The sequence below is a fragment of the Hoplias malabaricus genome, chromosome 13 (genome assembly GCF_029633855.1).
Source record: "Hoplias malabaricus isolate fHopMal1 chromosome 13, fHopMal1.hap1, whole genome shotgun sequence".
Lineage (NCBI taxonomy): Eukaryota > Metazoa > Chordata > Actinopteri > Characiformes > Erythrinidae > Hoplias > Hoplias malabaricus.
In genome coordinates this window covers 17,405,171-17,429,191 of record NC_089812.1, presented here as the reverse complement: position 1 = coordinate 17,429,191, position 24,021 = coordinate 17,405,171, and the positions used below count along the sequence as shown (strand labels likewise).

The 24,021-nt window shown below is 37.8% G+C and overlaps 1 protein-coding gene across 1 annotated transcript in view; it reads left to right on the top strand.

Annotated features, from left to right (window-relative positions):
* LOC136664421 (ubiquitin carboxyl-terminal hydrolase 22-like) overlaps nucleotides 1-24,021 on the top strand; it is a 67,197-nt gene that overhangs the window by 38,414 nt on the left and 4,762 nt on the right. The window contains exons 3-12 of the mRNA XM_066641597.1: nucleotides 4,220-4,333; nucleotides 4,443-4,544; nucleotides 7,161-7,327; nucleotides 15,506-15,653; nucleotides 16,083-16,188; nucleotides 17,814-17,972; nucleotides 18,924-19,050; nucleotides 20,543-20,634; nucleotides 23,242-23,304; nucleotides 23,596-23,745. Coding sequence (XP_066497694.1) covers nucleotides 4,220-4,333; nucleotides 4,443-4,544; nucleotides 7,161-7,327; nucleotides 15,506-15,653; nucleotides 16,083-16,188; nucleotides 17,814-17,972; nucleotides 18,924-19,050; nucleotides 20,543-20,634; nucleotides 23,242-23,304; nucleotides 23,596-23,745 — 1,228 coding nt within the window. The remainder of the gene's footprint in view (nucleotides 1-4,219; nucleotides 4,334-4,442; nucleotides 4,545-7,160; nucleotides 7,328-15,505; nucleotides 15,654-16,082; nucleotides 16,189-17,813; nucleotides 17,973-18,923; nucleotides 19,051-20,542; nucleotides 20,635-23,241; nucleotides 23,305-23,595; nucleotides 23,746-24,021) is intronic.

The following is a 24,021-nucleotide window of genomic DNA, read 5'->3' as shown; positions in this document are numbered from 1 at the left end:
TAAAAATATAATAAAAAAAATTAATTAATTAATTTTATTTATAAATTTTTGTTTTTTTGGCATTATGTTTTTTTTTTTACCTCATCCTAACATAAGCTTTTTGTGATATTTGGATGCTTTGGTTAATATTTTGTTTATTTCCATTACCTTTTTAAATGCCCATTTTCAAAATTCACCATAATAATGCCTGGAGTGCTTAGCAAGTTGACAGAAGAAGGAAGAAAAAAGATAACATTTTCCCTGTTTCACAATTCTTCAGTGTTTACAAACTGCCAAAAAATGTTTTAATGTTTTGCAGATATTTACAAAAAATATCTTGCAGTGATGACTGTGGCAAGTCTGTGTTTTAGGAGGAGAGCCTGAAAGCTAAGCATGGATTAGCTGTATCTGATTCAGCCTTGTTCTCCTCCGATTGTGCCTGGAGCACATCCTCTTGGCTCATGTGTGGAGACACATGCATACAGAGGCTGTGATTATCCTCACTGCACTAATCAGCATTGTGGGGCAACACACTGATCACAAGCACACACACTTTGCCACTCCTGTGTGTGTGTCTTTGAGGATGTTTGAGCCAGCTAATCACACACACAAAGACCAGCATATGGCCCCTCTGCCTGACTGGATTCACAACCTCATTCAGGAGGGGCAGCTACTAGGGGTGCACCAATCCCACATTTTCCCCTCTTAACAAGGATTTTGAAATGTTTCGATTTGGGTATTTTGAGCTGATGCTGATTATGAATTATTTTTTTTGTGTAGATATAGGATGATGCAAAAACAATATTGCACAACAAAGCAGAAAATAGTATAAGCGCTGCCATTTGTGGGGAGAAAACCAGCTATATTGTTTATAAAATATTATTTGTTAATGTTGTCAAAGGTTTAATTGTCCAAAACCTTTCAATTCTGATGTTTAAAGTGTGCATATTTTTGGTATACTTTTGTATGAAATTGAAAACTTTAAACACAAACACATGTCAAAAACATAGGTAGATGTTGAGCTACTCATACTCAAATATCTGTTTTTGAAATTACCAAAATGCACTTATTTAATGTAAAGTAAATTTCCTTTATCCTATAACTGGCAGTACTAACATTCATTCATTCATTATCAATAACCGTATATCCAGTTTAGGGTCGTGGTGGGTCCAGAGCCTACCTGGAATCATTGGGCGAAAGGTGGGAATACACTCTGGAGGGGGTGCCAGTCCTTCACAAGGCAACACCCACATTCACTCACACACTCACACCTAAGGACACTTTTGAGTCTCCAATCCACCTACCAACATGTGTTTTTGGCCCGTGGGAGGAAACCCACAGGGACAAGGGGAGAACACACCAAACACCTCACTGTCAGTCACCCAGAGCGGGACTCGAACCCACAACCTCCAGGTCCCTGGGTGACTGGGACACTACCTGCTGCTCCAGTATTAACATGACCATGAAAATAACTGCTAAAATTTGCACCTCACTGAAATTTTCTGTTCCAATATAAATTAAACTAGGTATTTAAGTTGGTCAGAAAATTAAATATAAAGTGGGCCAATAAGAAGCCAGCTTAAGCCTCATGAAGAGCACAGAATAAAGGGGCATTGCTATGAAAATATTTTAATGACAAAAATTATTGAATTAAGAAAACAGGTTGTATAGAAATAATTGAATGAATACATACTGAATTAAAAATGGCACACCTGGCCACATACCAGTGGTAACAATGGTAACACGCAGGACAAGAACAAAAATATACTTTGCTCCTTGTTTTATGCATGCCTTGGCAATTTAGAACTTTGTATTAGTGATCAACCAATATAGATTGAAATTTTTGGCATTTTTTATAAAATCGGCATCGGCCGATATATTAGCACAAGAGGCCGATATTTACACAATGCACACAGGCAATGCTGTAGGCAGCTCCGTCATTCTGGCTGTTAGAGCGCCCCTTGCGTCCACTTTGCCTTCTTACAGACGGACATCATTGAGCACAAGTACAGGAGTACAAGCCTCCATCCTGTAGCTGCGTGCCATCTCATCAGACAAAATGGTATGAATTTTCTCTTTTTCAGCTCTCACTATTTGTTACTGGCTGCTCTTTGTAACATACACTCAATCAGCATCATAAACAACTGAGTTGATAGTTGTAACCTAGACACCCAGCGTTATTTAGCCTCTTATTTCGCTCATTGGTCAGCGGCGCCTATATAAAAATAAACAAAAATCACCCATTGTTATATCCGTCAGTATATCTCAAGTACTACAAAGTCGACAGTCAATTTACCAAATTAAAGCTTAATGCCACTGATTTTCATTGATTTAATCATTTTATATATAATCTCACTCGATAAATAAGTATTTTTGCTGTTGCTGGAAATTGTTATGAAAAAATATTAGTGACAATACAGGAGGCTGGACAAACACGCAGCAGAGCACATATGTTTTCAACGCTTAACAGTCTCAGATTCCGCGAGAGAGACTCAGACTGTTCTGTTTGACAGCCACAAGCGCCACAAACAATAATCAAGTCAATAAACATGTTTTAAAGCTTAGATGTATTTTACTAGTTACATTTCCCCCATTGAGGGCATTTAAATGCAGTAGGGTTTTTGGGGGAGGTTGCCTTGCTCTACAGCCAATCAGAGTGCAGCTCTCACCTTTTAACAGGTCAGTCATTTAAAGGAACACTGTACAAGTGTAAACATTAGAAATAAACTCAGTATATTAGAATAAAACACACCATACCTAAGGGTTTTTACTGTTTGGTGAGGGGTAAATGGCCACTTTCTCATAGAAAATAAAGAAAAACACTAAGATTTTGACATTAGGTCTAGACAAGATATATATACACTGTATTTAAAAAAAAATTGGGACTGGGTAATGGAACTAATGAAATCTTCAGTTTATAGTCACTAACATTTTATTTATTTATTTTTCAAAAATAACAAGCACCTTAATTTTTTGTGGTTTTCATAAGCTTTTGGCCATATATATTTCAGGACCTCTAAATGGTTTCTTTTACAAATTTGAAGGGTTTTCTGTAAAAATAAATCATGAAAATGCCTCTTCACTGCCTGAGGAATGGGAATATGGGCTTTACATATCAGCCATCGGCCACTACTGCTGTCTAAAAATCGGCATCGGCCATCAAAAAACCCATATTGGTTGATCACTAGTATTTCTTCACAGAGATGAAATTATTAGTGTGGGTAGAGAGTTCAAATGAAATTTTAACTTTTACAAAATACAAATTGCTTAAATTGCACACAGAAAAGAAACACATTCAATTCAGTAAATATGTATTCAATTATGTCTATACAGCATGTTTTTTTCCCAAAATTTTTCTAATTAAAATAGTTCCATACATTTTTCCACGTATATGGTTTTAGGGAAAGCTTATTCTAGTCAGGATATGTGGTAATGAAATGTAATATTTTTCCCAATAATATTATCCTATTAAGTGCTAAATTGCTTGTTAACCTAAAACATTTATTTTCTCGTCTCTCTCTCTCACACACTCTCACAATCACATTGTAACCACACAGTTGTGACACTAACCAGCCTAACTAAATTAATCACATTTTACTTTTTGTTGAATATCAAGTTTGAAATCCATTCAATTACATCTGCCATGATTGCTTATATACATGCATCACACACCCATCTGCTTCCTCATCCACTTTTCTTCTCTACTTTTACATAAGGAGCCTGCGGGTCTATAAATAGGTTGTCACGGCAACAGTACATAGGTAGTGGAGCTGAATAGAGATGGTAGTGATGAGGGATGAGGGGCGACTAAGTGGCCATAGGGACTGACTATTATTTTTAAACACTGGTGATGATGCTTTACAGAAAGTCCTTTCTACTCATTATCTTCAGGGACAGGAAGACGAAAGCCAAGTTCTGATCTGTAGGGGTAACCATGCCAGGTGGGCACAATTGGATTTAAGTCCTACAGGCTGTATGACCAAATGTTTGTAGACACATTAAGCTGAATGGTATGTATCACAGTACAGTGATACATGATACACAACACACAAGCTGTGGAATGACCCTTTTTAAAATCCATTTACAGCAATGTAGAACATGCCTGTGCTGCTTGTACACTGAAAATCAATCACAGACATCATATATGAGTGATGTAAGTGCAAATATTTGCTTCAAGAAAACTGTTGGCAACAAGGGACACAAGGAGCAAATATTTAACAATCTTCTCTTTGCTCCCCAGCTATAGACTTGTTATATGGTGGAATATATTGCTTTGCATGTCAAGACTACATATACGACAAAGACATGGAACAAATTGCCAAAGAAGAACAAAGGAAGGCCTGGAAACTGCAAGGTGGGTGATTCTGGGTTGGTATCCTTTGCAGTGTCCATGCTTATATTGAGAGGTCTACTTTGTCATTGCCATCACTGTGCATATTATTATACTTTTTCCTCCTCTCCAGGTGTGGGGGAGAAGTTTTCGACATGGGAGCCCACCAAACGGGAGCTGGAGTTGCTACGGCACAATCCCAAACGCAGGAAAATCACTACAAACTGCACTATAGGTAGCTTTTTTCTTTCTCTCTCTCTCTCTCTCCCTCTCTTTCTTTCTTTATTTTTTCTTTCTCTGTCTCTCTGTATGTAAACATTTTTTTTATATTTTGTAAATATAATCACTTTAGAATTTGATGACTGTAGCACACTCCAAAAACTTTGGGACAGATGCATGTTTACCACTGTTACATCGTCTTTACTTTTAAGTACACTTTAATCATTTAGGGAACTGAGGATACCAATTGTTAAAATTTTGCAAAAGGAATGTTTGTGTGATCTTGCTTGATATAAGACTTAATCTGCGCAAGAGTTTGTGGTTGTAGTTGCTTGATTTTCCTCATCCTGATGCACCATATGGGACAGATCTCTACTGCAAACAGGTCAGTCATGCACATGTACCTGAAGCCATGCTGTTCCCAGGATAAGACATACTTCTCTCTCTTTAAAAAAAAAAAATTGTCCCCATATCAATGAAAACTTCTGATGTTATTACTATCCAATAGAAACATGTCTCCATTTTTGTTGATTTCTTTAGGTTACTAAATTTATTACATTACCACATTTTGCATGAAAATTTCATGTTGGACCTATAAATATGTAAACTGACTTAGAATAAAATCTTTTTACATTGACTTCCATTGAATGTTATAAGGTTTTTCCTTTCTCCTGTAAAGTTCATATTTTGGGAGATACATGTTTCTAATTCGATAGTAACAACATGCAAGTTACCTATGCCATGAATAGTTCTTGCACCTAATGTAAGTTGTGAAATATGTTGAAATCTTGTATTTAAATTGCAAATGTTTGTAAACTGTTTTAAAATACTTTTAAAAATTTGGCAAAAAGTGTTGAGCCACAACCAGTCTTTGCTTGCAAAGTAAGCACTGGGTGAAAGCTCCTTTTGTATCCAAACATGATGCCCTTTCCTGTTACAAATTCACCTACTTATTATGGAATCTTAAGATTGTATCTTGAATATTCTGTAAAAATTTCACCCTTTTTCTCCTCTACCACTTTTTTTTGTGTGGGCATCAAATTCTAAATTTTATATATACTAAATAAAAATTTTTATATATACACTGATCAAATATTTTTCTGTGTTTTAAAAAAAAAAAAAAAAAAAAAGAATGACCATATCACAGTTTCTGGATTTTATTGCAATTTACAAAATGATTTGAAACGTTTTTGTTTCAATCAAAGTTAAGAGCAGTCTTTCAGTGGCGACAGGGCTGCGCCCACACAACGTGGGATTGTTTTGTGTCATTCTGCTGACAATATTAACATTATTAAAAAAAAACCTACAAAAACAACAAATTGAATTTTATCAATTTTATAGTTAATGATTACATGTTAAACACAACCTGATACAATCATTCATTCATTGTCTGTAACCGCTTATTCAGTTCAGATTTGAGGTTGGTCCGGAGCCTACACAAAGTCACAGGCAGCCACACAGCCTAGAGGGGGTGCCAGTGCTTCACAGGGCGACTCATACACCTATGGGCACTTTTGAGTAGCCAATCTACCTACCAATGTGTGTTTTTGGATTGTGGGAGGCAGCTGGAGGAAACCCGCGAAGACTGTCACCTGGAGCAGTGCTTGAACCCACAAGCCTAGACCCTGGAGCTGTTGCATAATGCCTTTTGATAATGGCAAACAGGGGGAAGACTGCAGAATTTATTGTTTATTTAGGTCTATTTTTGTTTAAGCTTTGTTTAAATTAGTACATACTGCTTCAGATTTTGTGTTTAAACTTGAAATGATAAAATTTCAGTTTGTATATCAGATCTTATTGCAGCAAAGCTTTGCAACACATTTAAAAATACAAATATAATACTGCTAACTGTGATACATTTGATTACATAACATTTTCATACCCATTTTTTGTCTAGTTGTCAGAGAGGTTCTGATAAACATCAGCAATCTCCCTTGCCGTGTAGCTGCAATAGAGACTTAACTCTCTTCCTCCAACCTTAACTGTCTTCACACAATTTGGGTTCAGAAGATTAGTCTAGCCATTAGATTCTTGCTGAAGAGAAGCTGGGTTAGTCTTGTGGGGTTTCAGCCTGAATTTCTCTAGATGGTGAAACACCTAAGTTTTGGGTGCAGTGTTGGACAAGTTCTCCATCCACAGTCTGTATTCATTTCTTACCTGGACGACCAGTAATAGTTGGGCAGTTGCATGAATAAATTTCATTGTGAAGCATCAATATTCTAGCAGTTGCACTGCTGAAAAAAAAAAACAGTTTTTCTCTTGTTTCATAAAGGGGCATTTCTTCGATATTCACTTCAACATCTTATGTTGCAGATAATTGTTTATATAATACCTATATATTCATATTATGGTAACTTGAAAATTGAATAAGCTGTGACTTATAGGAAAATGTAAGTTATTCTCTAATTTTGACCTCTACTGTGTTTCTGAGAAAACATAAAATAACTTAAAATTAAAAAGCTGGAATATCCAACACTGGACTATAGAAAAGTAAATTTGTTGATTGTTTTTGAGGTTTATTTTGTGAGAATTTGAAAGGAAATCACTTTATAAGACTGAACATTTAAAGGTGTTATGATTACAGATTTATGACTTAATGTAAGTAATTTTTATTTTCCTGTGTGTCCTTCAGGTTTACGAGGCTTGATCAACCTGGGCAACACATGCTTCATGAACTGTATCGTCCAGGCGCTCACGCACACACCGCTGCTGCGAGACTTCTTCCTGTCAGACCGGCACAAATGCGAAATGCAATCCAACTCCTGTCTGGTGTGTGAGATGTCTCAGCTGTTTCAGGAGGTGAGCTGCATATGTGGGTGGGTATTCATGTATACATGGGATGTGCTGGTGTCTGGGTTTGAAATGGTAGCTTACTAAGCTTTGTATGAGCTGGGAGCCAGAGTATGAGACAAGAAGGAGGAACTGCCATAAATCCAGGTCAGTTTATTTACACACTCAGAGCTATTTGAAAGAATTAGAAGTGTGTAGAATGTTCAGTTTACCAGTGTATGTGTTGCATGTTATGTATGTGTCTTTGTAGTGTTCAGTGGAAGAGTGTGATTGCTCCTTGCACCATGCTATACACCCTGCCTGTTTTCATTATTTTTTTTTACTTTTTGTCTCTCTTTTGTAGGAGTATGTGAGTGTGTGAATTATGGGTCACTGTGTCTTTTGATATTTTAATGTTTTTACATGATTTTGGAAATTATGATGAATGAATGTTAGAGATTTTTTTTAAAAGTTAATTATTTTCTATTATCTGCCTTTAATTCATCCAGGTATGAGAGCCCTTTTACATTTATTACATTACTACATTTGAACACAGCAGCTGTCCTTCACATTGCATGAAAATTTCATGATAAATGGGCCAATAATTATGCTCCAAATTGACTTAAATAAAATGGTTTTACATTGACTTCCATTGAATTTTCTTCTGTAAAGTTTATATTTTGGGAAATGCATGTTTCTAATTCGACATTAACGACATGCATGTTACCCATGCCATGAGTGGTTCTTGCACCTAATGCAAGTTGTGAAATATGTTGAAATCTGCCTTTAATTCATCCAGGTATGAGAGCCCTTTTTTTAAAAATAGGCTGTCTTCAGTTATCACTTTAATTACCCACCGATTTATATTCTATATGTATCCTGACAAAATGCCAATGCCAGTGTGTCCCATTTTTAACCATAGGTAAAATGCATTGCATTCCAGGACTATTGAAACAGTTCAGCATACCTCAAAAAGGACAGTTTTCTCTTCATGCCCTTAATAGCCTTTTTAAAGCCAAGAGACATGGCAAGACTGTGAGAAAAGAGTCTTGTATTAAACTAGTGTTGGCAGAATATCGCTTTATTTTCAGATTTTTATGTGATGCTTTAAATTGAGTTTTTAAATCACTTTTCATAAGATGAGGTACAAACCGGATTCCAAAAAAGTTGGGACACTAAACAAATTGTGAATAAAAACTGAATGCAATGATGTGGAGATGGCAAATGTCAATATTTTATTCGTAATAGAACGTAGATGACAGATCAAAAGTTTAATCTGAGTAAATGTAACATTTTAAAGGAAAAATATGTTGATTCAAAATTTCACAGTGTCAACAAATCCCAAAAAAGTTGGGACAAGTAGCAATAAGTGGCTGGAAAAAGGAAATTGAGCATATAACGAACAGCTGGAAGACCATTTAACACTAATTAGGTCAATTGACAACGATTGGTATAAAAAGAGCTTCTCAGAGTGTCAGTGTCTCTCTGAAGCCAAGATGGTAAGAGGATCACCAATTCCACCATTGTTGCACAGACAGATAGTGCAGCAATACCAGAATGGTGTTACCCAGCATAAAATAGCAAAGACTTTTAAGTTATAATCATCAACCGTGCATAACATCATCAAAAGATTCAGAGAATCTGGAACAATTGCTGTGTGTAAGGGTCAAGGCTGTAAAACTCTACTGGATGCTTGTGATTTCCGGGCCCTTAAACGTCACTGCACCTCAAACAGGAATGCCACTGTCAAGGAAATAAGAGAATGGGCTCAGGGATACTTCCAGAAAGCATTGTCAGTGAACACAATCCACCGTGCCATCCGCCGTTGCCAGCTGAAACCCTACAGTGCACAGAGGAAGCCATTTCTAAGCAAGCTCCACAAGCTCAGATGTTTGCACTGGGCCAGGGGCCTTTTAAAATTGAGTGTGGCAAAATGGAAGACTTTTCTGTGGTCAGTTAATTAATTAATTACTGCATTAATGCAGAGAACTATGTTCAGGTTCTAGAACAACATATGCTCCCATCTAGACGTCATCTCTTTCAGGGAAGACCCTGCATTTTTCAACAAGATAATGCCAGACCACATTCTGCAGCGTAGAAGGATCCGGGTACTGAAATGGCCAGCCTGCAGTCCAGATGTTTCACCTATAGAGAACATTTGGCGCAGAGGAAGGTGCGACAAAGAAGGCCCAAGACGATCGAACAGTTAGAGGCCTGTATTAGACATGAATGGGAGAGCATTCCTATTTCTAAACTTGAGAAACTGGTCTCCTCTGTCCCCAGACATGTTGTAAGAAGGGGGGATGCCACACAGTGGTGAAAAATGGCCTTGTCCCAACTTTTTGGGGATTTGTTGACGCCATGAAGTTTTGAAACAACATATTTTTCCCTTAAAATTATACATTCTCTCAGTTTAAACTTTTGATCTGTGATTTGTGTTCTATTCTGAATAACATATTAGATGTTGGCAACTCCACATCATTGGATTCAGTTTTTATTCACAATTTGTTTAGTGTCCCAACTTTTTTGTAATCCAGTTTGTAGACCATTTTTTGCAACATAAGGTCTGAGGCAAAAAAAAAACTTGAAATGGAGTATTTGAGGAATGGATAGGTTTTATTAATTCATAATACAATTTAAAATGGAGACTTAGAATATTCTCTTATACATTAATAACAGCATGCATAGGAATCAAAATAAAGATGAAATCAATTGCTGGGGTAATGATATTGTGAAAATAGTGTTTCAAATATTGCTCTATGATCTGAATGCTGAAATTGACAGTTTTTAGTAAGCTTGATTGAAATGGGTATTTGACAGTTGCTGCTAAAGAGCTTGTTCTGGAAAGCTTGTATCACACTGTCTGTAGAGTATATTTACCCCACCCATATAGTTCTTCCACTACCTTTCTGTTCATGTGAATCTACTTTATAAGCTAATGGCTTATGATAAGGTATTACCAGTGTACCTGGGAAAACTATATTCTCTTTTTTCCTGGACTGGAGTTGAGACATGCTGTGTAAAGAGTTTCCTTGGTTCAACTTTATTAAACCTGGTTTTGTTTCATAGTGCTGTTTAAATGCAGTATATAGGTGCCTATATTCTGTCCACTTCAGCCTTGTGACATCACTAATATTTCAACAAACATTCATCAGATACAACAAAATAAACTGCACAAATGCCAATGAAAACAAGGTTTCTCTCACCTTATTTGGGAAATGTACAAGCAAGTTTGAAAAAAGGCCCACAACTGTGTTGAGTTATGGTACGTAAACATGCCGTGTGTTTACTATTCTCTTGCTTCCCAGCATTGTAAATTACATTTTCTGTTTGATTAAACAGGCATTGTGATCTCGTGTGTATGGAGCTGGTACATTTAAAACGACAGGAGAGCTATATGTTCAACACTGATCCAACGCAAAAGATTCACATAGGGATTATCTCCTCTTATTTGCTAAAGTGACAATGTGTCTTGTTTGTGTGAAAATTAGAGATGACTTTTTTTTTTTAATTAAATTTTTTTTTTTTTTTGTGATTTACACACACACACACACAGAGACACTGTCTTTCTCCCTCCTTACACTGTTGCTGTCATTGGGGTGTCTAATCATGATGTGTTCAGTGGGGGTGAAGATCAGAGCCTGTGATTCTGATCTGAAGTCAGTGAGAGCAGCCTTTGATCTGAGCCTTTCTCTTTTTCTCTCATCTCTCTTGGTCTGATCTGGAGTCAGTGAGTAGGATCTTTGATGTTGCTTTCTCACTGACTCCCTTTTTTCCCAGTCCTCAGAAACAAAATTACAGTTGCCTCCGTTTTTAGAGACCCAAAGAAATGTGCAGAGTCCTGCTGTAATCCATGGCCGTGCTGATGGTGACATAATTGCTATGGCTGTCCTGTGATGGAGAGATGGCCAGCCTCTCTACTTATTCTCTCCCTCTCTTGGTGTACACATATTTAGCACCCTAAAGAGCAGCAAACTGTGTGAACTAATAAGAGCCAGGAAGAAAAAAATAAGTAGCTGTTTGTCTCAATGGGGAAAACTGAGATGAAGGTCTGCTTACTGTCTGTAATTTATTTATGTATTTTTTTGAAAACCCAATATTCTTTATAAATAATTGCCTCAGTAGTAAAGTCCTTTCCAGACTACTGCTAAGGCAGAACCATTGGACAGCTCAGAATGCTTGGAGAAGTAGGTTCTATGCTAAGAGTCCAATTCTATATTCACTGCCCCACAACCTCATTGGCATGAGCTGCTTGTGGGGTGGATTACCCTCAGGTAAAATAAAGCATTTTTTTTATTTTGCCTGGTCTGCAGTTATTTATGTTGCATTCACTGAAATGGTGTGGACACCAAATAAGCTTAAGAATATATACAGTTTACAGAACATAATTTTTGTAATTTTAGTATGTTTCTTGTAGACATTTGGAATCTATTGGAGTCAATATATTCACTATATATGTACTGTAATTCAGGCAGACTGAGAACTATATAACAGTGCCGGAAAAGTGGGGGAAAAAAACATCTTTAAACTATTTCCAAGTGGCACAGCAGTTGAGGCATTCATCCAAACATGTGAGAAAGCACAGTTTTGACTTTTTGTTGTGTTGTGCCTCCACACAACCAGGGCCTGGAATCTAAGAGAGCATAAATGGCCTCTCTTTCTGGGAGGACAGGATGGCCATCCTTTTCCCTTCAAAATCACAAACCAGTGTGGATATCTATTAGCTGCCATAGTACATCTGGATGTGAGCGTTCTCCTCTTAGTCTGTTGAGTTCTGTTACCAGAAGTTTGAAAAGAAGTGGGTGTTGTCATACCATGTCTTGCAGAAAGCACAATTTACAGCATTCATAAATTTGCAGCGGTGATTGGGAGATTATTGTCTCATCACATCTATCTCTGATAATTTTTTTTGTTAGAATGACTCATTTAAGTTGCAGTTCATTGCTTTCAAAGCAACAACACAAATTTAAATTAGTTTAACAACTAACATAGCTACAGTGAACTTCACACACACATCGCACAGATCTCAACATGTATTCTTATTCAGTAATTTTCCTTGTCACTTTATATGCACAGGGGTTTGAACCCCTGTAGCAGCCATACTATTAAAAGATGAACAAAAATATTAATTAGATACTGATTAATAATAAACTAAATTCAGCCTTGTCACTACACAACATGGAAATACTGACAAAGTTATTAACCTAGAACATCACACATTTAACCTCCATCTCATTTCCAATATTTTTTCCTTGTTAGGGAGTACATTTGAATTTCAAGTACAAATTAATACAAACCTCTCTGGTATTACAAGATGAATACAAGGTTTAACTGGACCAGACTGGGGATAAATGTGCTGGGAGCCAGGGCAATGCACTGCAAGGAGGTTCTGATTATCCTGTACCTGATTGCATGTTGTAATATGAATCACTGGATTAAGAACACCTGCCTTGTATCTACACTTTGTATACATTTTGTAGTTGTACAATTGCAGACCATAGTCCACCTGTTTCTCTGCATACTTGTCTCCATTTTACCCAGCTCTTCAATAGTCAGGAACCCCACAGGGCAGGTATGATTTGTGTGTTGGATCGTTCTCAGCACTGCAGTGACAATGACGTGGTGGTGTGTGTTGTGCTGGTATTAGAGGTTAACACATGACTGCCCAGTTTGTGTTGGTTGTGCTCCAGTCCTTCCTCAGTAGACACAGGACTCTGCCCACAGGACAATTTTGGCTGTATAGTTTTGGTTAGTGGAGTATTCTCAGTCGAACAGTGACAATGACGGCTTTAAAAACTCCAGCAGTCCTGCAGTGTCCACTCCTACCAGCAAAACAAACACTAAACCATTAACACTGAGAATGATCAACCACCCATGTCATACCTTCTCTGTCGTGGTCCTGACCATTAAAGAGTAGGGTGAATTGGGAGAAGAATGTATACAGAGAAACAGGTGGACTACAGTCTGTAAATGTAGTTCTACAACGTGCTCCTGTATGGTCAGTGGAGCTGATAAATTGGACAGTGTGTGTAAATACAGGATAGGTGTTCCTAATCCAATGATTGTTCAGTGTTTTTCCAGTTTAGTGTTATGTCATATTAAACAAATCAGATCTCTGTGCAGTTCAATCCCGCTCTGGGTGACTGTCTTTGAGGGGTTTGGTGTGCTCTCCCCGTGCCCATGTGGGTTTCTACACACGTTTGTTTGTGGATTGGTGACTCAGAAGTGTCCGATGCCCTGTGAAGGACTGGTGCTTCATCCAGGGTTTGTTCATGCCTTGCGTCCAGTGTTTCCGAGTAAGCTTCGGACCCACTGCAACTCTGAATTGGATAAGCGGTTACAAACAATGAATGAATGAACATATAATGTGGCAGACATCATCATCATCATATTTTCCGCTTATTCCATTGGTGTCATGGTGGCAACAGGGCGAGCAAAGAAGCCCAGGCATCTCTGTCCCCCGCAACTTTCACCAGCTCCTGGGGGATCCCCAGATGTTCCCAGGCCACCCAGAAGGTATAATTCCTACCCCGGGGCCTCCTTCCAATTGGTCGTGCCTGGTATACCTCCAGTGGGGGGTGTCCAGGAGGCATCCTTATCACATGCCTGAACCACAGCTCTTTCTTCACCATGACGGTCCGGTACAATGATCGCATTACAGCAGCCGCTGTACCTAACCTGCGGTCAACCTCACGATCCCTCTTCCCATCACACGTGAACAAGACCCAGAGATACTTGAACTCCTTCACTTGTGGTAGGTTCTTACCTCCTACCTGAAGGGAGCATGCCATCTGTTGCCGGGAGATAACCATGGCTTCAGACTTGGAGGTGCTGATCCGCGTACCAACCTCTTCACACTTGGCTGCAAACTGCTCAAGTGAACACTGGAGGCCTCTGTACAAAGAAGCCAGAAAAAACAACAACATCCACAAACAGCATAGCACCACATTGCACAAGGTTGACTTACTGCAGCAGATGCAAACACAAACTCTGAGAGAACAAGCATCCAAAAAGCATGTGTAGACTGGAGTAGCAAACTCTCATGCCCCCTCAATCATCTGTGATAAAGTAAAGAATTGGTCCATAGCCACTGCCGAATCTGCATTGTTATCATAATCCTAGGTTCAATTTTCGGACAGATTCTCCTTTCAGGCACCCTGGCATAGATTCCCAGGAAGGCTGAGAAGTGTGATGCCCCGATAATTGGCACAAATTCTCTGGCCCCTTTTTTTTTTTTTTAAATGGGAACCACCAACCCCATTTGCCAATCCAAAGGCACTGTTGGACTCTTGAGGTCCATGCAATATTGTAGAGACGTGTCAGCCAAGACTGCCCCACAGTATGGAGTGCCTTCAGTAACTCTGGGCAAATCTTCTCCACTCCAGGGGCTTTTTCACTGCATAGCTGTTTAACCACCTCAGTGACTTCAGCCAAGGAAATGGAATCTGACACCCCGGACACTTCTGGCCCCACTTCCTGTACAGGAGGTATGTCTCTTGGATTAAGGATTTCCTCAAAATGCTCCTTCCAACGCCTGACAATATGCTCAGTTGAGTTTAGGGTTTCACCATCCTTACTGAGCACAGCTTAGACAGTGCCAAGTACACTTATGAGCAAACTTATGTTTGAACATGGAGTTTGTTATGGGACATACCATGATTAGCACAGAAGTCCAATAACATTACACCACTCAGGTTCAGATCAGGCAGGCACATGGGCTGCTCGCCGTCCGACTATCCCTCCAGGCCTGGCTCCTGGGTTTGGTCCCGTTAAACCTCTCCCAGGCAGGGTACACTTTGTTCTAATTGTGTTCATAGGGATGCTTTTTGGATCATGTTTGTCTGGATCTTCACTCCTGATAGACAAAGCCCTGGAAGTCATTAGACCAAACAAGCCCTTCCGCCACAACAGGGCCCCAATCCAGGAAGGGATGTGGTAGACAGCAAGAGTTTAATTTCAAATTAGGATTTGTTACATTACAAATAAAAATTGAAGAATATGGCATAAACAGGGACATGGACAACTAAACATGTGCATTGTGACAGAACTTCTCATTATTTCCACCACCAGCCCAGGAAGACTACTGTGGGTTGTGAATTGTTCTGTGTTAAAATTGTCCCCCTCTTCTCCACCCCCTCATGAGGGTTTACGCTATTCTAATGTCAGTAACACCTGATTAGTGTTTCTACTCTGTCCATTTCTGTTCAGTTTTATTCCGGACACCGCTCTCCTCACATCCCCTTCCGGCTGCTGCATTTGGTGTGGACACATGCACGCCACCTGGCTGGCTACGAGCAGCAGGATGCACACGAGTTCCTTATCGCTGCCCTGGACGTCCTGCACCGACACTGCAAAGGTGACACACACACACACACACACACACACACACACTTCTATCATCATTATTGTCTTCTCAGAAGGAGCATTGCAGAAGAGAATGTGGAGAGCATGCTAATGCCACCCAAACACACAGACACTCTTATCTCAAATTATAGATGGCATTAACTTTACAAGGTTAAATAACTATCTCTCTCTTTTATATATATTTTTTCTTCGTCTATAATTTTTCCTGTCTCACTTACTATTTTTGGAACTTTTCTTTCTCCCTCTGCTTTTCTCTTGTTGCCTAACTTCATTTACCATTATCACTCTTGCTCTCATTGTCTTTTCCTCTCACATTTTAACCTGCTCTCTTTATAATTTTCTCTTTCTGTGTATTTGTATATTTTCCTTTTTTTCCCTCTTTCTCTGTCTCCCTCTTTCTCTGGATATCTCTGTTTCTCAGGTGATGACAATGGGAAGAAGGCCAACAATCCGAATCACTGTAACTGCATCATTGACCAAATTTTCACAGGTGGACTCCAGTCAGACGTGACCTGCCAAGTCTGCCAGTAAGACCCGCTGTCTGTGTGTTTGCCGATGTGTGTATATTTACTATTGTTGCCATTTACCTCACATGGACCTTTTGTAAAGATTCTAAAAAAAAAAAAAAAAAAAACTGAATCTTGTAGTTAAGTTTCGAGTGTTGGTAAAGAGAGAGAGAGAGACATCAATGAACAGGTAATGCCTATAGATAAATAAAGCTGATTTGATTGCATTCAGCCTTAGACAGTTTGTGTGTACAGGTGTTAGATGATGCGTTTTAGATCACAAGCAACACCCTAAAACATCCCAAATTAATTGGATGAAGCTTTGTAACTCTAGAGAGTGTAGTTTCACTGCTCAGCAGCCTATTGCTGTGGGATTTACTCCTCATGCTAATGCTTGGCAATGAACATTATGATATCATGTGCAGTAGCTCCAGAGCAGTCCATGTCATTTCATGCCTTCCTATGAAGCTTATAAAAATTATACATGTACATTTGAATATATGTGCAGAGAGTTACAGGTCTAGAGGTTTTTTTGCCTGGACAAGCCCTTTCCATTTAGAAAAAATTGGCTAATGTCTTAAATTTGGCTCATGAATATACAATTAGTCTCTACCTGTACCACTCACCCATCTGACACTTGACTGCAGCTTGGTGGAGTAGGTTCCATAGAGTTATGATGTATGAAACTCTGGCTGTTTGAATCTGTCCATTTAAGTATTTTGAACACTGGAATTTCAAAGCAGAAATGTTAAGCCATTTCTTCAACTTCTCATTTCTTGCACTGTATTTCATGCATATGAAAAACACCACACATACTTGCTAACAAGGTAAAACAGTAAATTATTTTTACTGTAGGTGGTATATAAACTGCAGCTGTTTTAGCTTTATGAAGCTAGACTTGGATATTGGTGGTGTAAAGAAGCTGACAGGCTGTGAAATAATACATGGTCCCTGTAGGAACGTCAGAGTGAAGTATATGGACTGTTTGCCTTTCAGCCTGTTGCCTCTAGCAGCCCTATCAGAAGCAAGCAGCTGTGGCCTACCTACAAAACTTGCTCTCTTTTTACTTAACAGGCACACTCTTACATGCACTCTTTATCTTTGTCATAACTGTTTGGCTCTTACTCATTCTCTTTCTCACTCTCGCCTTGTCTTTGTGAGTCATTCACTCACTTTACTGCAAGGGCTGTGTTCTCTAGCACCTCCCTCTGGGTATACACAGAAATTGCATCATGACTCATCGCAGATTTTGATTGTGGAGAACAGACAAGTGCTAGTGTTTTGTTTCAGATCGAGTGGTTTTGACAATTTAACTATTGGGAGGAAAGAATAGGCTGTTTTTGTCCCATGTCATATAAAGCCAAAAACAAAAAACAGTTTAGTTAAATGCTGTTTGTTAAAGTGTCAAGTGCTTCTGTATCTGTGCTTACTATGTTATAGATAAAACTTCACGCAAGTAGTTTACATATATGCAAACACATAACATACCCCCCCCCCCTCCAAAGGGAAGGTTTGGATTTCCACATTCTAATAATTTAATTTTAAAACCAGTTTTGATATACTTATGTTTAAAATCATTAGAACAAAGATTATAGTCAGCACTGAAATATCCCTGTAATCCCCACCCCTTTTATTCTTTTCCCCAGTGGCGTTTCCACAACAATAGACCCATTCTGGGACATCAGCCTGGACCTGCCTGGCTCATCCACACCTTTCTGGCCCCTGAGCCCTGGGGGTGACAGTGGTGTGGTCAATGGTGAGGGTCACTTGACTGGCTCCACCACTCTCACAGACTGCTTGCGCAGGTATGCTCACATTCAATTCATTACTGCTACCACCACAGTAATGTTATTAATTAATTCAAAATATTATTTATTTTTTATAAATAAATATTTACTGAAGCATACCTGTAATTATAACGTTTTATTTTGCAGTAGTTTCTATTGTTAACTCGTGGAATTTAACTAAAAGACTTGTCATTGACTGGCCAGTGCATAGAATTATATAAATGATTATATTTAAAAAAAATTAATAAGTAAATAAAATAAAACAAACTCTCTGTTTGTATTCAGTTGTCAACTTAAAGGCTTTTGCCATGCAGTTCAATATTGAGATTTCACTGGCTTGGTTTTTGAAAATGATCATACATGTCAAAAGCTAAATGCATTAAAGATAGAGTGAATGCAGCAATACATTTGTTAATACGTGAATACAGAATTTTATTAGATTGCATTTGAAAGTATTCATATAAAACTGACACACTGCTTTTATACATTTTATAGCTGCATATATTTATATAAATAGGATTTGAGCATATTGTCAGAGGAAAAACCTGAATCTTCAAAATGGTAATTTTATAGAAGAAGTAAAAAGTTCCAAATTTGAAATGGGTGTCAGTGTGAATATATTGTATTCCAAATACTTTTGGAACATTTCTATTGGTCCATATAGCATAATATTTTTATGATGTAGTGAACTAAAAATCCACATAAATGGAGATGCATGTTTTTTCTTAGGACAATGACAATCTGTTGTGTATATTCTTTTGTTTATCAATTCTGTGTCACTAAACTGTGTGTACTTCACTAACAAATTACTGCAAGTTATAATTACAATCAATTGATTCATATGATTCAAAATCAACATCTATGCTTACTTATTTACTGATTTATATCCTAAATATTAAATAAACTGTATTTGACGCATCTGTTTCTCTTTTTTATTTCACTTTTTTGCTTTTTTCTCATGTTCTGCAGATTCACTCGGCCCGAGCATCTAGGAAGCAGTGCCAAAATCAAATGTGGTGGTTGCCATAGCTACCAAGAATCCACTAAACAACTGACGATGAAGAAGCTTCCCATAGTAGCATGTTTTCATCTAAAAGTAAGTATTATTGTGCTGCAAAATAGAGCTCACTTTACAAGTGTGAGTGCAAGAGACAAACAGTTTAACACAACTTCTGACAAATCCATTGGAGTTATATTGGTTTTTGTATGAATTACCTTAATTTTGGTTTGACCTTCAAGTAAAGAGGGAAATGTGCTAATAATTTACTTAACAATCCTCATGTTTGGAGGGAAATAATGCAGAATTCATGAATACTGACTTTATAAATGGAAGCAAATTTTTCTGATATCAAAGCACTTCTGTTCAAGTTCCTTTTCGGCAATATATTAGATTCCAAAGGAGTTCAGAAGAACAGACTCTTTACAAAAGTTTACAAATTATTGTCTAAAAAATTCAGTCTCCTTTAGTTCACAATCTGATTGTTTGGAAGTAACACCCTTGCTGCACTATAGGTGTAGGTGTCCTCCACAAAGCAGTGCACCATCTTGCCAAGTTTAAGTGACAAAGAAACCAGTGATAACAACTAAGGATCTGCAAGCATCTCTTGCACAAGAATGTTTGTTTAAAAAAAAAAAAAGATTAAGACTTGTATTTAGGGAAGGTTGGTTAAAAAACAAAGTTTGGTTGGAAATAATTTTTCCAACTTTTTTTTTTTTTTTTTTTTTTACTGCGCTACCTGAACAAGCATACATTGGAGAGAGATGTTAAATATGGATAAATACACAAGCATTTTTATATACTATTTTGGAGATAAATGGTTTTTTTTTTTTTTTTTTTTTTGTTTTTTGTTTTTTTTGACAGCAATAGTAAGATGCTCCATGTTTTATTACTTTGTTTTAATATTTTTTTAATATTAAAACCTTATTGCCAATAAAATTGTGTGGCATAATTTTACAGTTAAAATATAATAGTAGGGCGGCACGGTGGCGCAGCAGGTAGTGTCTGGAGGTTGGAGGGTTCGATTCCTGCTCCAGGTGACTGTCTGTGAGGAGTTGGTGTGTTCTCCCCGTGTCCGCGTGGGTTTCCTCCGGGTGCTCCGGTTTCCTCCCACAGTCCAAAAACACACGTTGTTAGGTGGATTGGCAACTCGAAAGTGTCCGTAGGTGTGAGTGAATGTGTGTGTCTGTGTTGCCCTGTGAAGGACTGGCGCCCCCTCCAGGGTGTATTCCCGCCTTGCGCCCAATGATTCCAGGTAGGCTCTGGACTCACCCCGACCCTGAACTGGATAAGCAGTTACAGATAATGAATGAAATATAATAGTTCACATCATTTTCTCTGTACAGCCTTGACTGGTTAAACCATTTGCTAAAAATATTATTTATCATTTTACTTTTTGGTTATAAAAGAATAATGCTTAATTGCAGATGACATTTGACTGAAATGCCAATTCTTTGCAAGGACCTTGTGTTACATGTACTCAGTGATGTCATTGTATTGATGTTGTAACCAAGCAAATTTAGAGGCAATAGGGAATAGGTCCCTTATTATTTCTCTCAATTTATTATTTGCTATCTCTCTGCTGTACCAGCGCTTTGAGCATTCTGCCAAGTTGAGGAGAAAGATCACTACCTATGTGTCCTTCCCGTTAGAGCTGGACATGACTCCTTTCATGGCCTCCAGGTGAGCTGTTTTGCTATATATACCCATTTGGGCCTACTCTTATGTGAGTGTTTGGTTTGAATAAATTAATGTTATAACAAGATATTTATAATTGAATAATATAAATAAATCCAATATAAGATAGGAGCTAGCTATAAGATAAGTTAGGATATGTAAAGGACCCATATGTTATAGGGTATATGTAGGGTACCCAAAGCAATCTGCTTAATTATTAGGGATAAAGAGAGTTCAAAAAAGATGAGAAAGAAGGACATGGACCCGTTAAGCCCTTGTAAGGTTAATATGGTTTCCATATTTGCCAGTGCTCATATAAGAAGTGAAATGTGTTCAAATTAAATTCAGTTACATCTGTCTCTATATGTTTCAGGAATAATAGTTTTACTTGATGTATTTTAAAGTCATTTATAGGGTAATTTCAGACTTTGCTCACATGGAGAGAAGCTCTCTTCCCACGTTTCATTTTTAGACATTGTCCGCTTTGTAACATTTGACAAACTGGTAAAAAGTGAATAAATAAATAAATAAATATTGCACCATTTATAAAAAATAAAATAAAATAAAAAAGTGGCTTATATTGAGCAATAATGTCTGGGTTGCTTTTGACAGCTGAGGCTAAAACCTTAGACTGCATCCGAAAGCGCGTACTTGAACAGTACATACTGAATCAGATCCAGTGCAGGTATAACGTCACACTACCAATGACAAAAGTTCCCACTAATCACTAAAGGCCCCGTTTGCCAACATTATTGTTGTAATTTTTTATCTTTTTGCGAAACTTACCCGGACCCACTTCCCCATGGATTCTAACTCCACACTGAGATGGCATTGTACAGTAGCTCAGAGAAGATGTGCTATGAGAAATTTATTGATTTTTTTTTTTTTTTTTTTTTTTTTTTACCTCAAGAGAAATGTAAGTTGCATTTTCCTGTGGAATTTTATCAACATCTTTTTTTTCGGATCTCACTTCCGGTCTTGGTGGATTTGGAGTACTGTGGATTACCTTTCTGCTGTAACACGGTGGATTACCTCTCCTATTGTATCTCCTTCTTCCTCCTCTCTTCCCAATGACTGTCGTTGGACTTTTTTTAACAGTATATTTTGCTTCTCTGCTACCTGCTACCTTTGCACTGAAGCAGTCACACGAGCATTCACATTCATATTCTTCACATTTCCATTCTTGCATGTTGTAGTGTTTATATAGTCACAATGAGTAGATAAAACTGCTCATCTTGACATTTGCTAGCGGTTTGTGATCTGTAGGCTAACGTGGTATATTTAATGTGGCTGTCTCTTTCTAGTCAGCGTTTAGTTGCAGTGGCTGCAGTATGTACCCTTGGGCTTCTTAATGAAGCTCATCACTGTTTATTCTATGACTTTGAAATGTCATAGAATTATTCTGTGAACTATAACACCACTGGAACTGGATTTATCCTTCGCATATGGAGCCTACACCAAGGCTGTTCTACTGTGCAGCAATCAGTAGACCATTACCTGCTACTCCAACTCCCTAGAATTGCTGAATTGGTCTGTCATGCCTGACTCTGCTGTACAAAGAAAGTTTACCTTATTCAACGTTATTCGCAACCAGGTGAATATCTTGCACTGAATAAAGCTACAACTCCTGTGTTTCAATATGTGGATCAGCCTCATACCACGGGTTGTGGTGGTGGTCTAGCAGTTCTGTACTGCTCCTCTTTTAAGGTTCAAACTGTGTCCATTCACCCGACAAATTCCTTTGAATACTTTGCACTGAAAATAGCTGGGTCACCTAGTTCTGTACCTGTTTCTCTATCTGAGCTATCCGAATTGCTAGTGGTGCTCTATCCATTGTTGCCTTCAATGATAGTTCTAGGTGATTTTAATATTCACATTGACTCAAAGAAAATGTGTACATTCTGTTGATTTTCTTAACCTGATGCACTGCTACCCAACATGTAGCCTCTGCAATACACAGTAAGGGACATGTTCTTGACTTTGTTTGCACCACTTGTGTTCCACCTTCTAACCTGCACATTATTGATTTTCATATTTCTGATCATGCAGCTGTTTTATTTATCACTGTCTTTTCACTCTAAAAGGATATACAATCCTCATAGTATCACATTTAAGAATACTAGAAAGGTCTGTCCCACTGCTTTTATGAACACCATCAACAATTTCCCCACCCTGTTGTTAATCATTACCTAGGACAGTGTTCTGGGGTTGCATGCTTCAAAATTACGTCATCCGGGGACATTTCACGTACTGCTCAAAGAATACTATGTATTCTGACACCCAAGTCATTCTCATGTACTGGTTTTGCATACTGTTCAGTATGGAAGTATGTGATTTCGGATTCAGCCTTAGTCTTATTCATAGAATTAATCATAAGGATAAAGAGCCTTGCAGAATCATCTTTTATTTATTGGAAGCTTATATTTTTTAAACAGAAAAGCATGCATCTCTTTTCATACTCATTAAATAAAAATGCAATTCAGATTCATAATTTCTAGCAGGTTGTATGTTTAATGATGAAATGGTCAGGATAAATACTTTTTTTACATATATGAATATAAAAGCCCTTTTTGTTTGTTTGTTTTGTATGTGTGTTAATTTTATTTCCCACAGTAAAGAGAGCAGAGTGAACGGCCAGTACCAGCAGTCAGTAGATGTGTTAAATAATGATAATAAGTAAGTACCATCTTTAAAATTCTGTATATGAGTTGCCATTAAAATATTATCAGTAATTTATTAAATGTTTCCATTTAAATTCTGCTGGCAATCTGCCAAGCTGTATGTTAAATGTGTTTTGTGCATTCATATCACAGCCCAATATTAAGGTGCTTTATTCCGATCCAGCCCACACTTGGGTATAATAGCAGTCCATTATTGATAACAAGTGATACGTCTTTCTTTTTATGTTTTGGTGTATTTCTAAAGTCTCTCTCTCTCTCTACCTATATCTCCACCCCTCTCAAATAGGTATGCCTTGTTTGCTGTGGTAAATCACCAAGGCACGCTGGAGAGCGGCCACTACACCAGCTTTATTCGCCAGCACAAGGACCAGTGGTTTAAATGTGATGATGCTATCATTACAAAGGCCAGCATTAAAGATGTGCTTGACAGTGAAGGGTGAGGTGAAATTTATTTAGCTTTGAGTATGATACTGTACATTTATTTGGCAATATAGCTTTAACTATAGCAGTGATCCCATTTGTCACCAAGTACTTGCAGAGTGAATTAAACGTTTGATCCTTTGAAAACGTAATATTTTCAATATAACATTAAATATATGATTCTCTTTAATTCTCATTAATTTTGAACTGAGATATAAGTACATAACCTAATTCAAATAATACATGAAACATTGTGAAATTAAATGTGTGGACTAAAAAGTCTGACAATATA